This window comes from Notothenia rossii (assembly GCF_949606895.1).
Source record: "Notothenia rossii genome assembly, chromosome: 6".
Taxonomy (NCBI): Eukaryota; Metazoa; Chordata; class Actinopteri; order Perciformes; family Nototheniidae; genus Notothenia; species Notothenia rossii.
Window position 1 is genome coordinate 79,250,380 of NC_136909.1, and position 17,942 is coordinate 79,268,321.

General features: G+C 40.4%; 1 protein-coding gene across 16 annotated transcripts in view; it reads left to right on the top strand.

The window, feature by feature from the left end:
- The first annotated feature begins 1,269 nt into the window (after positions 1 to 1,269).
- camk2g2 (calcium/calmodulin-dependent protein kinase (CaM kinase) II gamma 2) overlaps positions 1,270 to 17,942 on the top strand; it is a 60,964-nt gene continuing 44,291 nt past the window's right edge. For 11 of the 16 annotated variants that reach the window (XM_079689807.1, XM_079689806.1, XM_079689797.1 and 8 more), the window contains exons 1-2: positions 1,271 to 1,469; positions 2,585 to 2,679. In XM_079689807.1, the coding sequence (XP_079545933.1) occupies positions 1,405 to 1,469; positions 2,585 to 2,679 (160 nt within the window). In that variant the 5' untranslated portion in view covers positions 1,271 to 1,404. Of the gene's footprint in view, positions 1,470 to 2,584; positions 2,680 to 17,942 lie in introns of all 16 variants that reach the window. The other 5 variants (XM_079689802.1, XM_079689792.1, XM_079689803.1 and 2 more) reach the window with 1 other exon arrangement.

Below are 17,942 nucleotides of genomic sequence, written 5' to 3' on the forward strand. Positions count from 1 at the left end.
AACACATGTATTTCTATGATAAAGCTTTGTCAGCACTATGGAGGCAGATTCACTGTTAAAAGATAAAAAGCGAGGTATGTGCATATTTCAGTAAAGGTGAAAGCCTATATAAATTCACTGTCACATGAAAACAGTGTTAATGGTAACCCAAACAGTGTGAGATCATTTTTCTGCTAATTTAACGTTTTTAAGATGTAGCTGTGCAATCATAATCTGTGTAATCAAGCGTTTTTCCATATACAGTATATCCTCAGTCTGGTGTCACATTGCAATGAATAAATGTGATCTACCTTTAAAAATAAATATGTACAATTGTTTTGATAGCACACTGAATGCGGTTTTTTGTAATGATTATTGTCATTTGCGGGTTTCTGTTATATATTTGAAACATCATTTCGTTGTTGATTATGAATTATCATGAGAAATAAACAGCAGAAGTGTTCAAATTATATACACTATTATTGTATCCTGGTTCAACATTTTCAGCAATGACTAACGCTCCTTTTTTTACTAGGCCCGGATTAGGAAATGAAAAGCATAATACAGTGAGCATGCAGCTCATTGCTCTGTGCCAATATTAAAATATTGCGGCATCACATCTCACTACATGGTCTTCCAAGGATGCTGCTCTTTTCAGCTGTTCTGGAGTCAGCTTTACCTTTGTGCACATATGTTGAATATGAAGGGAGAGAGGGTGAAACTGAACCTGGATCTGTGGCTTCTGCTACACCAGAAAAGATCTCGCGTGGTTTACATCCCACCTACACCACTACTGCTAAAGAAGAGAAAGCAGAAAGAAGTCTCACTCTGTCATTGTTTTCTTGTTAGAGAATTCCAGCATTTAACAAACTGATAACATGTGTGTGTTTTACGATCACATGCTATGAATAACAGACCTATGAAAACAGTACAGATTATAGACCCTTGATGAGTTAATAACATCATATTTAAATCAAAATCATTTAAAAATCAATATTTGGTGTCAAATGGTTGGTTTAGCTGTGTAATACGCAGTAGGTTTAAGATTTGGTTTAAGACAGAAAACTGTTTTATTTGCACATTTCTGATTCTGATCTAAGACGAAACATAGCAAGCATGCATGCTGCAAACATCAAAATGGTTTGAGTAAAACAAAACAAAATCAATATAGCAATATATGGTTAACGCCCACCTTTGGAATTTCACTTTCCAATTATTATTTTTAAACACAGTGTGACTCATCATGTTAATAGACGATCTTCGTTACTACAGCTCCCCCCACCCCCTCTCCTCCCTCCCACTCCCTGCTCCTCTCTCTGAGCTCGAGCCTCTCTTCCCCTCTCTGCTTCACGAGTTCTCCTCCCGAAACCTGCGCGAGACGGCAACTGAAGCGCGAGGCTATCCCCCCCTCTCTCCCCAGTCAACATGTCTACAGTTCCACTCTCGACCAGATTCACTGACGAATATCAGCTGTTTGAGGAACTCGGAAAGTAAGCGACCACCACCGCCGCTGCTCTTGTTGCATTCAGTGTGTGTGTGTGTGTGTGTGTGTGTGTGTGTCTGTCTCTCTTTCTCCGTGTGTGTGTGTGCGTGTGTGTGTGTGTGTGTGTGTGTGTGTCTGTCTCTCTTTCTCCGTGTGTGCGTGTGCGTGTGCGTGTGTGTGTGTGTGTGTGTGTGTGTGTGTGTGCACGTTTTTCTCCTCTGCTGCTGCTGCCATTGTGCGCGTTTACTTCAGTGTTGACAAGGCAGGAGAGGGCTGTCAAAAAAAAACAGGGAAGCGTAGGAGAGCAACATTAAGCTGTAGGCAGGTTCATGTTAGCGCTTCAAAGGCTTGTATTTAATCCTCAATGTGTATTTAAAGGTGTATTGCACCATTGTGGCTCTCTGTGTAACCCGAAAGGTGTGAAACATCCGCGTTTAGGACCAACTTGTTTGTCAATTAACTGCGGGTCGAAAACTCGCTTTGCACGCAGACATAGCCTGGTGGCGTCCTCGTTGCTCCTGTTCAATCATTCAGCTGTTTTTGTGCATTTCTAAGCAGACTGCAGGGTTACTGTAGTGTCAAAAAAAATCAAGAAAACGAGGCTCTGCTGCATACAAGACTACAAATCTTGGTTTTGCGCATCGCACATGTACTGCGTCCCGGATTAGGACACACAGGTTACAGTACAGCCACTTTGTAACATCTAATCTTTGCGGGTGGTTTATAGAGCAGCTCCACCTTCCCACACAGCATGAGTTTAAAGGAAGCGTCTGTGCAAAAAAATGGACATGAAGATACAGTTGAATGTTGAATCTTTCAGTTTATTCTCCTTCACTCACAAGCTCTGCCTGTGAGCTAATAACTGTGTCTTTTCACCATGAATAAAGCCCCCCCTCTCCTCTGCCAAGCACTAGTAGCCAGGACCTCTTCTCAGATCTCATACACAGAATATCAGACTGATTTAATTATGCATGTGGCTTCCTTTCCCCTCTCTTTAGGTGTATGCGATTGAAGCATGCTCTTAGTGTGTGTCTGGTTCATGCACTTTCCCCTGAGATACACAGATTTGTGTTATGTTTGAAGTGGTTTCACTGATCTGTCATGTTTTTTCTTCTGCTCCAGGGGTGCCTTTTCTATTGTCCGCCGATGCAGCAAGAAGTCCACCGGCCAGGAGTATGCTGCTAAAATTATCAACACGAAAAAGCTGTCAGCCAGAGGTTAGTACAGTGGATATTCACTCAGTGTGGCTCGATAGATCACTCAAGGAGTCACATGAATGTATGCACACTGAAAGCTGCTGTCCACTCCGTTGTAGCTGCTCAGATGTCAGTTCAGCTGCAGGTTTGCTACTTTATTTCCTGAAAAGCTGCAAACCAGTCGCTCTTTCCTCCTTCTGTCAGCAGCGATTCCTGAAAAGCCACTTGGCAGAGCTGCTGTGGTTAAAGTTCCAAAGCTTCAGAGGGCTTTACCAGCTGTCTGCAACATGTTTTGGTTTGTTATGGTTATCAGTGGTCACCAGCTTGACCTTTAGCTTAACATATTCTCCACCCACACAGCAGCACGTAGGATAAGATAAAGGTGCATTCATATGCTCCTCTGATAATGTGGAAACAATGCTACAAATAAGATGAGTTGGGCTATGTGGGGTGACAGAGCATGCACCGATAGAGAAATGTCAACCATAAATATTTTAACTTTTCCACTGCAGTGGCGATTCTTCTGTGATCTTGTGCAATGTTTATATACCGTTACTGTAATATCAAATCACATATATCGTGATGGATGGTTTTGGCCTTGTTGCTTAGAGAGTTTAAATCACAAGTTGTTAGCTGTTCTCAGGATTTATGCTAATAACTTTTCTATCTTATCTTGGTATCTATGAGGACACCAAATAACTCCCCCAACCGAATACCGTTTTGCAAATAACACGAGCATAGAAATGTACATGGACTATTATTATTAACATATTTATTGCCTCAACCCAACATTCACTTTTGTCAGCCATGTTTATCGGATGGGGCGTTTGGGGAGTTTTCTGAGTTGGGAACTCATTTTTCAGATTTATTTCAACCACATAAATGCAAATGATACAATCATGCATGTTAGCCACATGTACAGAGTGACTCCACATTCAACTTTGACCTTCTGTACTCACCCTTACGTGTGAGCGCACACTTGGCTCCGTGTTCGGATCTCTCTTGCATTCAAGAAACTGATTGGATGTGTGACTCAAGATGATTATTATACACTCCAGGGAGGCGTGTGGCGCAGTGGATAGAGCCTTGGTGTTGGGAACAGGTTCAAACCCCACTGCAGTCAGCATGTCGTTGTGTCCCTGGGCAAGACACTTCACTCCAAATTGCTCCTGTGGGGATTGTCCACTGTATTGAGTATGTAAGTCTCTTTGGATAAAAGCGTCTAACAAATGACATGTAATACACGATTAGCACAAATTGGGGTATAACTATTCCTGTTAGTTAATATATCCAGCTAAGGCTGTCACTTCAAAACATTTTCAAAAAAATGGGTTGTTTTCAAAAACGTTGTGTGATGATGTCCCACATTTTAAACAATTACTTCAGACTGTCAGAAATAAACAGGAAACTAGAAAATTACTCTGTGTGTGTGTGTGTGTGTGTGTGTGTGTGTGTGTGTGTGTGTGTGTGTGTGTGTGTGTGTGTGTGTGTGTGTGTGTGTGTGTGTGTGTGTGTGTGTGTGTGTGTGTGTGTGTGTGTGTGTGTGTGTGTGTGTGTGTGTGTGTGTGTGTGTGTGTGTGTGTGTGTGTGTGTGTGTGTGTGTGTGTGTGTGTGTGTGTGTGTGTGTGTGTGTGTGTGTTCACATCCAGCAGTTAAACTCATGTTGAAATATCACCACCTGTGTTGCAATATTTGCGGCAGATTTGTTTTCATTGTCATCAGTGTGTGTGTGTGTGTTTAATGGCGTTCCTGCTGCCATGTAGCTGAATCCAAGCATTCCTGTCTGTTGATTGCTTTGCCTGTCACATGTGCTTGTGTTTGCACATTAATTCAACTGATCCTTTACGGCATCTCTCTTGGTGTGTGAGCATGTTGCAGACTGTGTGTTTGTGTGTGTGTGCGGGTGTCTAAGCGTCAAAAGGTTGAGTGATGATATGAAGTGCACATCGGGGCCAGTTCTAGACTGATGGGGCGGCTCTTTTCCCCGGGGGATGCAGGCTGAATTGCTCCGACGCCCCTTCCCCTCCCTTCTCTGTAAACAAAGGATTGATTTGAGGAAAGATCTTAAAAACCCTTCTCAGCAGGCGATTGGATCTTGTGTGTGTGGGTGCGTGTGTGTGTGAAGGGCAATATTGGCAGTGGTCTGGAGCTAGTAACCCGGCAACAGCAGGGGTGAAACTCTTCATCCCATAGGCTGTCTGGCAGAGAGACCGTGTGTGTTTGTCTGCATCGTGGTCACAATTATCACACAAACACACACACATAGACGACTGCTCTTTTCTCGCAAAGCACAGTTACACACATTCTTCTCTCACTTACGGTTCTCACACTTAACGACAAGGCCTGTCTGAATACAGTCTCATATTGTGAAATGCACGCATCACATTGGTCTCTCCCTCAGTGCAACATCCTGAAATGTGCTGTTGCAGCCAATGTGTTTTTGACACGCACAAGAGGCATGTTCTCCCTGCCTGAAACCCCCCACCCCCCACGCTTACACCCACGCATCATGCCAATAGTGAAAGAAAGGCAAAGAGAAATGAGTCACTGTGCCTTCTGTTAAAGACCCATTATGGTTTATAACATCTTCCTTCTCATTTTCATAGTTCGGGATATTGTTTTCTTTAGGTCATGGTAATGTTGTTCTCATCAAGTTCATTGCTGAGATCTGGGATGAGGCAAGAAGGACGAGCGTTCCTTATTACCCAAAACATCTGTTGCCCTATCAATCAATATACTTTCTGCAGTTTTGTGCCTATGGCCCATCACTTCATTTGATTCAAAGATCCTAGCTATTATATAATCACTATAAAACTGTCAGTTGTCAACATCAGCCACAGTGTCCTCAGTGCTGCGTAAATATTCTTTAATCTGGATTAATCGTTTTCCTTTTTATATTATTTTCCATTCATTTGATCAATATTTTTCCTTTCCAATTTGAAATGTGTTCCAGCAATATGTTCGCACATCTGTCGCAATCACTTCAGGTGCATTGTTCGCACAACTGATAACAAATGATGGCCCAAAAACACAGACTACACAACCCAAATAAAAAAAACAGGTAATTTAATGTAACACAGCAATGTGGATTATGTTGTCTCCATGCACGTACAAACAAACAGATGTTCACAAATGCTTTAAAGGTAAATCCACACACATCTCTGCCTGGTTGTTTCTTGTTAGAGTTTTCAAACACTACACATACTATAGTATCATAGTTGTGGTAATATGATGCCTGGAATACTTTGTAGTATAAATTGTACTTACGAGGTGTGTGTGTGTGTGTGTGTGTGTGTGTGTGTGTGTGTGTGTGTGTGTGTGTGTGTGTGTGTGTGTGTGTGTGTGTGTGTGTGTGTGTGTGTGTGTGTGTGTGTGTGTGTGTGTGTGTGTGTGTGTGTGTGTGTGTGTGTGTGTGTGTGTGTGTGTGTGTGTGTGTGTGTGTGTGTGTGTGTGTGTGTGTGTGTGTGTGTGTGTGTGTGTGTGTGTGTGTGTGTGTGTGTGTGTGTGTGTGTGTGTGTGTGTGTGTGTGTGTGTGTGTGTGTGTGTGTGTGTGTGTGTGTGTGTGTGTGTGTGTGTGTGTGTGGGGCAGGATTAAGCGCTTTTCCTCTGTGGCTCGGGGAGGGCACATTGGCTGGCGGTGAGGTCAGCGATTATGGCTGGGTCATGTTGCGTCACATCCATGCGCAAGTCACTCAAGCAGATACTCACACACGGTCTGTCACTTCCACTGACATTCACACACACGTGCATCGACTCAGACACATTGTTAAGAACACACTGCATTAAGCAACTGTTGCAAATTAAAGGTCATCGACTAAAAGTCATTTTTTTCTAATTCCAATGCTTTTTCTCATTAAAGTACCTCGATAGTATTTTTCCTGTAAAAGTCAGTTTTGGTGGTAAAATCTTAAAAAGTGTTAGAGATTACACTTATGGGTTAATGTTTGAGCATGACGTGAAAGAATGGGATCCAGAACTGTTCGGATTAAGCATAAGCGAATTGAAAAAAGCATAAAAATCAGCAGCCATCTCAAAATCATAAAAATACATCATATACAAGTTAATATTGCGCTCGATATGCAGAACTTAATGTAAAACACTTTGTTGAGTGTTGTATTTACTGATGGGGCAAATTGTTGATCTTAATCTTCCGATACCTGCTACTCACGCTGTATGTGTTCATGTTACTACAGTACAAAGGTATTGATACTGAAAGCTACGAATACTTTATTTCACAAGTGACTTTGTTATCAGATTACAGAAGTAGATAATGACTATTATTGTTAGCTTGAAGCAGCAGCAGTGACTGCCTGATAACATGTCTGTGAAAGAGAAAGTTAAGAAGGGAAGTGTGTTCATAAGAATATGTGAACTTGTGTTTTGCAGACTGAAGAGGGGGAGATAGAGGGATACAGTCCTTTTCTGTGGCTTTTGTGATGATGCATGACATCTGTTCATCTTGTGTAGATGGTTTCACGCAAAGATAAAGTACCAGAAAACAGTGGTTTGGTTTGAAGAATAAACTCAAAGAAAGATCATTCATAATCATGTTTGTTACAGTAGCTCATCTCATTGAATAAAAACCAAACCTTGCATATTGACACATTAGCTAGTCAGTAATTGCTTTTGCCCTCTCAGCTTTCTAAGTCTGCCACTTTCCATTTATGGAGCTCACTGTCATCATCACTTCTTCACATGTTGTGCTTTTACTGCATTCACTGAGGAAGAGGTTCTAGTAATAGTTATTGTAAATAAAACAAAAATATACCAGTGGGTTTTCAATATTGAAAAAACACCCTACCCATTCAATCACACATGGCTAACATTTAAAAGACATTCAGCAGTTTAAAAATGGGGATTACTTTATCATTCAGAAGTGAGAAAATGTTCTCGCTTTCTGCTCTGTTTTTAGACAATCAATCAATCAATCAATCAATCAATCAATCAATCAATCAATCAATGTTTATTTATATAGCCCAATATCACACATGTTACATTTGTCTCGGTGGTCTTCACAGTTTGTACAGAATATCAGTATGACAATACGACACCCTCTGTCCTTAGACCCTCACATCGTACAAGGAAAAACTTCCAGAGACAACCCACAGTTTAAAGGGGAACATGGGAGAAACCTCAGGGAGAGCAACAGAGGAGGGATCCCTCTCCCAGGACGGACAGACGTGCAATAGATGCCGTGTGTAAATTGAAAAGATAATACATTTTACAGCATAGGTAGTCCAAATGTTTGGAAATGCTTCTGTCTATAATAGGAAGATGAATCCAGGAGGATGTCAACAATCCTGTGGGAGCCATGATAGCGCAGTGATAGGTTCAGCCACGACTCAGGATCCCGGCGTAGATAGACACCAAGATAAACTCCTAAGGAAACTTTTTAATTGCTAAATACTTAACTATGTCACCAGCTTTTCTTAAAATGATGATCGTGAAATTTAATATAAAGGAGATGCAGGTTCAGATAAGACACTTCATCTCCAGTCGAATAAAGAATCCATCAGAGAACTCTGTGAGGCAGATAGCCTGTATATAAGTTCAGCTTTTACTGATTTACTTCTAAATTATTTAAGTTCTCCGTCTGTTTCCATACATCACCTGAGACTATGAACAGTTTAAATATTTATATAAAAAAATGTAAACATGTTCCAACTTTGTTGTACTGACACTTCTCACATTTCATGTAAACATGTACAGTATTCACATGAACTAAACAATACATTATGTTATGCCTAACAACTTTAGTGTCCAAAACCAAAGTCTTCTTATACGGAAATGACACTTCATAGCCTGAAGCAAGTTGTGTATTTCTAAGTTGGCATTATCTTTTTAGTTGCAGGATTCCCTCTGTACATCTGAAACATTCCTATTAGTTGTTTGCAACAAACACCGTGAGCCAGCAATTAGATTCATCTGGTACAATCTCAAGGGACTGTGTTGACAGAGGCGTGTTGCTAAAGGTACCAGTAAGTAGCAAGATGCATCAAATGCAAGAAAGTGAGTCTGGTTTTAGTTAAATAAGTAAAACCTTACAGTAGTTTAAAAGACTGTCTGACTATAAAACTCAACACTACATCTGGGCTGTTCACTTTCTGAATTATCTACGAGGAATGTGTACTAGCATGTTTTTGATTGACAGATATGATCCAAGTGCAACCTAGCTCAGCTTTTCTTTACTGAAGCCATCGTCATCAACTTTAGAAACATCGAAGAAATATTATCAACAGAGGCTGACTGCTGCCAGAAAGTGGTTCTTGAACACATAGCAAAGACTTCAGCCAACGGCCAACTGTCATGTACGTAATGTACGTTCTTTGCCTGCGTGAGAGGAAATATCTCTCCGTACTGGCTGGATTTGTCATAACCACAAAACATAGGGCTGCAGATACACAAGCCGTCAATCTGATACATACATTAAACCTAAGCCGCGTTTACAATCCGTTTCCCACTGATCTTGCTCGCCTCTAAGCTCATTCCAGATGGCCATGTTGTTGTGAAAATATCCGTGTATTAAAAGGATCAGATGAGATGAGGATAGAATATAGAAAGTCTCTGGTTTCCTGGTGTACTTCATGACAGATTCGCCTTAAGCTGAACAGCCAGTCAGAATGATTTCTCTCACAAACGGACTCCGTCACCGATTTTAAAAATGCTAAATCGGCCGAAAAAACATCAACCGGTGCCTATGGTGCAGGAAACACCTCCATGAAAGGTTGGTGACAGACATCAATTACCCAACAGACCCCTCGGTGAATCAAGGCCTTAATACTTCATATTTGCTGCCTTTCTAGGCAGCTAATTGAAAATCAGTTAATTCAATTCCGGCACTGCATTGAATGTAGGTCACCCACGTTTTGGCAGAGCTCAGAGCCGAATACACAATCACTGTAGTCATGCAGTTGCGTAGTAAATGGAGGAAAATAGACCTGAAGTGCCAGGTTGAAAACGCAAGCTATGACTCGCCCTGTAGAGACGACTGGATTGGTTGAAATTGGGGCTTATCTGTTCCGTCAGACTCATGTTAGAACACTTTAATGCTTTTTGTAGGATACACTGTTGACTGAGATCTATCTTGGCTGTGTTTCATTTTCTTTTTAGCCACGATTTTGTGTCACGTATTGTCTCAAACTGTGAAGTGAGATATTTTTACCCTGTTATTAAATAAGGCCTTGTGATGTCAGGGAAAGAGAGAAGGAGAGGGTGGGTGGAGGCTGGCGGCACTTGTCCCACTGTTGAATTATTGAGGTGCAAGACTGCTCTGCTCTCACTGAACATGGACACGAGCAGAGGAGTGGACCCTTGGACTCCTTTTCTTTCATCGCTTCACCTTCCTGCTCAGAGACTGCACCGACCCCCCCACTTTCAAAACACTGACCAAAACACACCTCTTCAGACTGGCTTTTAATTTGTGAATTATGTTGTGTTGCTGTTTTAATTAATTAATTAATATTTTATCATGTTTTATCAAACCACTGTAAAGGGTCTTTGAGCACCAGAAAAAGCGCTTTGAAATTAAATGTATTATTATTATTATTATTTCCTATTCCCTCAGCCTCACTCCCTTCCTTTCGTGTCTCTTTTGCCACTTCCTCTTTCTAGTCATTTCCTGCAAGGCTGACACTTCTCAGGCTATGCAGACTCATAACTTGTTCTTGTGTGTGTGTGTGTGTGTGTTTGTGTGTGTGTGTGTGTGTGTGTGTTTTCAAGCTTTTGGTGGGCTTGTGGTGCTCCCGCTGGAGGCTGATTGGCAGAGAGCGGATAGCGTAGCAGTGCAGCGCGGTGAATGTTTAATGGGACTAACGGTGAATATTTGATGAGAGGGAGAGTCATGGAAAGAGAAAGATGAAGATATGTAGAGAGAGTGAGACGGTCAGGGTCTCCAAAGCAGAAGTAGTACAGTGTAAGACTACTGTAATGAGTGTTATCCTTTCCACAGCATGCAGCCCTTCCTCTTTCCTTATCAGCCGTTTGAAACAACACACTGTTTTGTGTGTGTGTGTGTGTGTGTGTGTGTGTGTGTGTGTGTGTGTGTGTGTGTGTGTGTGTGTGTGTGTGTGTGTGTGTGTGTGTGTGTGTGTGTGTGTGTGTGTGTGTGTGTGTGTGTGTGTGTGTGTGTGTGTGTGTGTGTGTGTGTGTGTGTGTGTGTGTGTGTGTGTGTGTGTGTGTGTGTGTGTGTGTGTGTGTGTGTGTGTGTGTGTGTGTTAAGGTTCAGTGTGTTATTCCAGGACTCACTTCATTATCTGCCCTGTTTTTCTCTGTTATCTGCTTATCGTTATGCCCCTGTCCCAAGCATATGGCACCATGTGGAAGCCAACTTGAATACAAATGTAATTAGCCATATACTGTAGTGATGGACAAGGACACAAAATGCAATTTTCTTTTTAAATATTTTCTTTTTAAGTGAGTATAAATGCAACAAAAACAAAGTTGTAAATAAAAAGTCACAGCAAGGCTTGTTGTATCACACCACCGCCAGAAACTGGTCATATTTGAGGAGCTATAACCAGTTAATGTCGCTTTTTTGCTTTAAAAACACCATTATCCATTAGTTTATTATAAAAGAATGGTTTTAGTTTCACTTCCTGTTATTTGAGCTGTTTACCAAAAGCCAAACAAGTTGAAACTGCAGTCAAAAATTCCTTGTTTTGCTCAACCAACAATCCAAAAATGAGGGGCATTTATTGTTACTCTGCTGTCACACAAGGACAATTACCATTGATAACATTCTAAGGGTTAGCTTTTGGTCAATCGAGTGTCGTCTCTTTGTTTCAGCTTAACAATGTTGATATTTTTATTTTGTCATGAATGAACTGAATTCCTGACAAAAAAAAAGTACGTTTAGCCCTACTGTGTTTATACTCATTCTGCCTGTGCTTATCACTCCATGGAAAGCAGCGAGTAGTTTTAAAGGGACCGCTGCCTGTTAACATTACATTTGATTACATTACATTAGAGGATCTCAGGTGTGTGTGCATGAGTGTGTTTGTCAGTAGCTGTCACATTAGTGTGTTTGAGTCATGGAGTAGGTCTTTATTAGTCACATGTGCAGATCCCAGAGTATCATTGACTGAAATACATTGCACAGACTCCAGTGTGCAGATTCTCATACTTTTACTTCCATTGCTTTTATCTTGCGCAATAAACATTCTCATTTCCTAGTAGCTCTTTGTCACCCTTTATTCGGCAACCGTAAAGTAAGCAGACGTTGTTGAATGCACTGTCTATGTTTCTGTCGATTCACAAACATCAAACCCACAATAAGTTGTCAGATGGCTGCAGTAATTACACTCTACAGGTGAGTAAGGTGTGAAGTAATGCTGTTCTCCAAATGGAAAGGGTTTATATTAAGCTTATTTATTGCGACAGTTGGAAGATTGAAAAAGCAATAAAGCAAGGCGCACACATGGGAGAGGCATCCAGCAATAATAGTGTGTGTGTGTGTGTGTGTGTGTGTGTGTGTGTGTGTGTGTGTGTGTGTGTGTGTGTGTGTGTGTGTGTGTGTGTGTGTGTGTGTGTGTGTGTGTGTGTGTGTGTGTGTGTGTGTGTGTGTGTGTGTGTGTGTGTGTGTGTGTGTGTGTGTGTGTGTGTGTGTGTGTGTGTGTGTGTGTGTGTCATGCCGGCAATACGTCTAACCTACACCGACTGTCTCAACATGTTTTGCAGTCTTTTGCCTTTCTTTCACTTTCCACATTTTTTGTATATGTCTTTACATTGCTATGGTAACACGTGCAAAAATTCCCTGCATCTAATCTCAATTTACCTACAGTATTTTTTGAAAGGGTAGATTTGTAAAGGGTGGATTAACGGCTAACTTGTTTGGTGCGGTTAAAACAAACTCTTGTGTTTTTTCCCTTTTTTAGTTTTGTTAGTTTGGGCTGGTATAAAAACCTTATCGATCTTTTGTGTGAACAAAACAGCCAGACAGAGATCAAATGTAATAGAGGGTCTCAGAAGTTTCAGTAAAGTGTATCCATGTAGGGAAGGAAGTGTGTAAGGAAGGAGGCATTAAAGAAAAAAGGAAGAAAGTCAGGAGAGAAGATGGTAAGGATGTTAGTAAGTAGGGACTTAAGTAAGTTATCTAGAGAGTAAGATTATCAATTGTTTTAACTACTAAAGTATACTTATTTTGCATTTGTATTATTACTTTCCATATATCTGATTTACTCCCTTTTTTCTATATTCAAAATAATCATTAATACATTCCTGAAATTATGAACAGTTACTATGACCAGCAGATTGTGTAAGTGTGTGTCTCTGCAGCTCCTCTGACATGCCAGAGCATAACCCAGCCCTGATCACACACTCATTCTCACGCTGTCAATCAAGCAGCCTGTCTCCATGGAAACGCCTATCTTGCATGCATCCCATCATTCGTCACACTTCACAGCTAAGATTACATACACTTGGTCACCACACATATTCGCTGGGTGTCGAGTATAATGAATTGTAACAAAGTGCAATTCAATGTGTGTATCCCTAGGACTCTCGGGTGTCGGTCAGGAAAAATGTTTTTTTTTTAGAGAATGTCTTTGAAAAATATGACTTTTGGTTTACTTTTATTTTGAAGGGTTTCATCTGACAGCAGCCACTAGTCCCATCAGTGGTTAAATAACAGAATAAATGCCAGAGTAGGAATATCGTATCTCAAGCCTCTATCAGTCATTAGCTTATATGAGTTTGATGAATAAAAAAACCCAGTTTTTCTTGGCCCATGTGAGTTGTATCAGTTTCAGTCTGTTAACTAGGGTTGGGGAGTAGTACAAAGCCTTTCAAATATTTAGATGCATTGTGGGAGTTGTAGGCACCTGGTTGTGAAAGGAATAATAATAATGCATAATAGGGTCGGAAGATAAATTACAGCTTCTGAGCAGCCACTGTTAAACCAACAACCATATATCTAACAGTGGCGAACCATCAGGGCCTTCAAGGTATTCAGAGAACACCATGGAACACTCAGATAAAACAAACAAAAAATCGATTTAATTATATAAATAAAATGTATGTAAAAGGAATACATGAGAATCGTATCTGTGTTGTTGATCTGTAATATTACAGTGTTACGTTGATTCGTTTGTCCTTCTCGGTCCATGCACTACGCATTTCAGTGGTTTTGTGTTAGAAAAAAAAGAAACCAATCAGATCTTTTTCTGGGTAGAATAGTCTTCAACCAAGGTATTCTATATCCTTGAAAGAATACCCTTGCCGTTGCACTGCATGAGAGCGTACCTTTGGATTGACAACCAATCATCTATTGATTTGTAGCCAATAGGCGTGTTCTTTCAGGGTTTCCCTCGGTTACCAGGGTACTCTAGAAGGCCCGGTAGTTCACTGGCTCGAGACAGAGGATCTAGATAAATGCCACGAAGCAATTCATATGCCGTTTTATAAGGGCTGCTCGATTATGGCAAAAATTATAATCTCGATTATTTGGGTCAATAATTGATATCACGATTATTAAAAACGATCCATTTACTTTGAAAACATCCATTTAGTGAAAAAATATCGTAATTGCGATTTAAAATAGGATTAATTGAGCAGCCCTACGTTTTATTGTTTTTAACGTTGAAATGGCAATTGCAACAGTTCAAGATGATATTGTTGCGGAATTGTTGTGAGTACCCTTTTCAAGACAACAATTCAGTCAAAAGACGGACATTATAATGGCGGCGGAGGGTGTGTGTGTGTGTGTCTACAGAAGGTCCAGTTGTGACAGACACGGTTCACCACTGTGATATTTAACCAATGATATTTGTGTGCAGGTCTGTTATAAGTGTGCCTGTATTGCTCTTACAATTGCGTATCTGTCGTGAATTAATACCTAATTGATGCTCCTTTTTATGCTATCAAGTATTGTTGACCAACTGGTTGGATGTTGAATAATGTATAAGTATAATAAGTAAAGATAAATAAAAGTGAAGCCTTTTGACCGATGATTAATTTAAACATATTTAACATCTTCTAATAAGTGGTGGTCTTGAGCTATGACTCAGTTATTGTTGCTCTCGGGTTTCTGTTTATTTTGATACTGGTCAAGCAAACTAATTGTCATGAGCTGCATATTTCCAAACACTGTTTCTACTTCATTTACATTTTACTACATCACTCTCCTGCTCTTATTTCACTGTCAGCTCCTAAGTGTGTTACTTAAAGGTGAGGTAGGTCATTTTGGAGTGCGCTAGAATTTGAAAATACACAGCCGGAAAAAATCTGCCACTTCCTTACAGAGCCCCTCCTCCAACACACACGAACGCGCACATGACCAATGAGGGCACGAGATAAGTTAGTGCACAGATGGAAGGCTGACAAGCAGGTAGGCCATCCAGTTATTTTAGCCGGACCGGCTCAGATGATTGGTCGTGCTTTTTACAGCGCCACGGCTTCCACAGATGACATTTTTTTAATGGATTTTTTGTCAAAGCACTTCAGATATTCATTGCTATCGGGATGTTAAGAGCATTCCATGGAATATAACAATAAGTGTATTTCGAGCCGGTTTCTCAAACTGACCTACCCCACCTTTAACAGACTGTTCTGTTTCCAACATGCACTTTGCATATGTGATAATTTTATTGGTGTGTGCTTTCGACTGTTATATTATGAGACATGCAGAATCGGGAAACTACACCGTCATTCTCTAGATCAGGGATGGGAAACTTTGATGGTGGTAGGGGCCACATAATTGATGTACTGGCCACCAGGGGGCCGCAGATTCACTTGGAACACACACACACACACAAATTCCATGTATTGCATGTAATTATTAACAAATATACTAAATAAACAAAGTCTTGGTTTTTAGAATATTGAACTTGTTTCGCCAAATTCAGAAGATAAATACAACTTTTAAGCTTGTAAAGGCATAATTACAAGAGGCAACTTAACGTCACAGCGGGCATAACAACAGCCAGTGTTTATTGTGAGTATTTCCCCGGGAAACAAACACAATACACACACGCGTCACAGATTAGTTTGCGGTATTTGGCTGCTGAACGAAATCATATACGCAGATCGCGACGTAACTAGGAGTCTAGTGGACGGTATCAGTACTACAAGTAAACAAGTGCTTTAATTAATTACGTTGTTTATAAATGTATCTGAGGGCCGCAAAAAGAGGAGGTGGGGGCCACATGCGGCCCTCATGGTGATCTCAGTACATATTTGTTCACCTTTTGTTGAATAAGCACCCTTTATTTCTTTACACAAGGCAAATATTTATCCAAAATAATGTTTGACCAGCACTCTCACTTACGCCTGTCTATAGTTTCCCTTTAACAATGGACACCTGCCTGCTGGCCAACTAAAATCATTTGATAATCTCTACTAAAAGATGCTCTGCAGCTTTAACAACAGTTTGTAGTGTCCTAGTATAATTGTTCAATGGAGTCGAGTGTGTGGCTTCATCATTTAGTTGAAGTGTGTACTCCTGTTGAGTACACAAAGCACTGGACTCCACTGGCACACCACCAACACAGTTTGAGCGTTTGTTTCTGCTTCCAAGGTAACAATCAAAACAGCCTTTCAAAATAAAAGTCTTCTCACAGTAGTCCTATTCAGGGCAGACTGGCTTAACACATTTCAGGCACAGGCGCTTGAGCAGTGGAGCAGATCCATTAGTTAATTAGTGGGAGCAATGTTTCTGTCTATTTTCAAATGTTAACTTACTGTCATAAAGTCCTTGCAATAATGTGATTATATTTGTAAATGAGATGCTGAATATCATTTTGACTATTATTAGAAACTAATGAAATCAAGTATTAAAGGAATAATATGTTTCTGGACTAGCTTTTAAGTTGGTTAGTCCCAACACATAACTGATCGTTTATTAAAGCTATCTTTCTGCTGTCAATCAGTCGGGACAATCCAGATTTAGAAACGTAACCAGACGCCCATGGGTAGGTTTTGTGAAGGCCTTAGTGCAATGAAGACAACCTCCACTTAAACAGCATTGAATTGTAATTATAAAATGAGCTGCAACATGAATTTAGTAGTCTGATGTCTGAGTTTGAATGACTCATCTCATTTTTTATAAAAAAACAGTAACTTGGCATCATATTTTTCTCCTTATTTTGGTAAGATTAGATGCATGTTTTGGAATGAATTCAGATAATCCAGTACTTGCCTTTAACTTTTTGTATTTTATTTATGTATCTTATTTATATAGTCAATAAAAAAGCCGGATTAAATGTTTCCAGGTTGTCTGCAAATATTAGTTTAAGTCAACATTCCTTTTTGCATGCATTACCAAGCATTTACATTTTTAGAAATCTAAACAACCAAGCAATTACTCTTAATGAAAATAAAAGTAAACACTAGTCATCTACAGTATATCTCCGGATAGATGCCATGATATACTTTACATGTGAGCACAACCTCTGCTTAAATGAAAACAAACTTGTCAGAGGAAAGTATAGTAATGGCTCCCACAGCTCATTGCTTACACAAAGCATTGTAACCCTGTATTTTCTCAAGTTAAGCTAATACAACATTACATCCTTTGTGCTAAGACAACGCAAGGACTTGTTCAACAAGCTCCAAAATAAACATCAACTGTATACATGCTTGCTAGTTGGAGCAATCCAGGCACCTAAAAAGTAATGTCGTTATTTGTCTTTGAGTTGGATTAACTTGCAGAGGCTGTATATCCGCCTCTCAGCTGTCAGACATGATCTCCGTCAGCTGTCAGTCTGAACATGGCTCTACTGCCTGCATTAACTTTGTGTCGTATCTGGATGTTTGTTCATGTGTTCCTTCATGTTCTACATAAAGTACTGGCAGTTTCTACGCACAATGGGAGCCATTATCCCTTCTCTCAGGGAATAACCGAGAGATCAGTCGGTGTGTTTGATCACCTCTCAGAGCCGGTCATTGTCAGGGTTGAAGCCTGTCTCGCTGCACAGCCGCTCATCAGTGATTATTTATCACTAAGCGAGGATCAAGGCTGCTCTCTGACACATGAAGGCTGGGAACCCGGGCTCTGTTATTTATGTGCAGGAGCAAAGGTGCCAGTATTTGCCTCCAGGTCTATTCTTAGAACTCATTTGGGTGGAATTATAATGACACGTTTTTTTTTTTACATCCCTCCCACAAAGTTCTTGTCTGAGCTGCAGGAATAGACAGGCAGCATTGTTGGGAACGTTTCTGTCATACCTTGAATTCTACAGAAATATCAGCTATTCAAATATAGCCACACACAAACAAATGATAGGTGGTGTTATTAAACAGCCAAGTAAGGAAATTGAACATTTAAAAACCTGCTCTACTGCCTGGCTGCT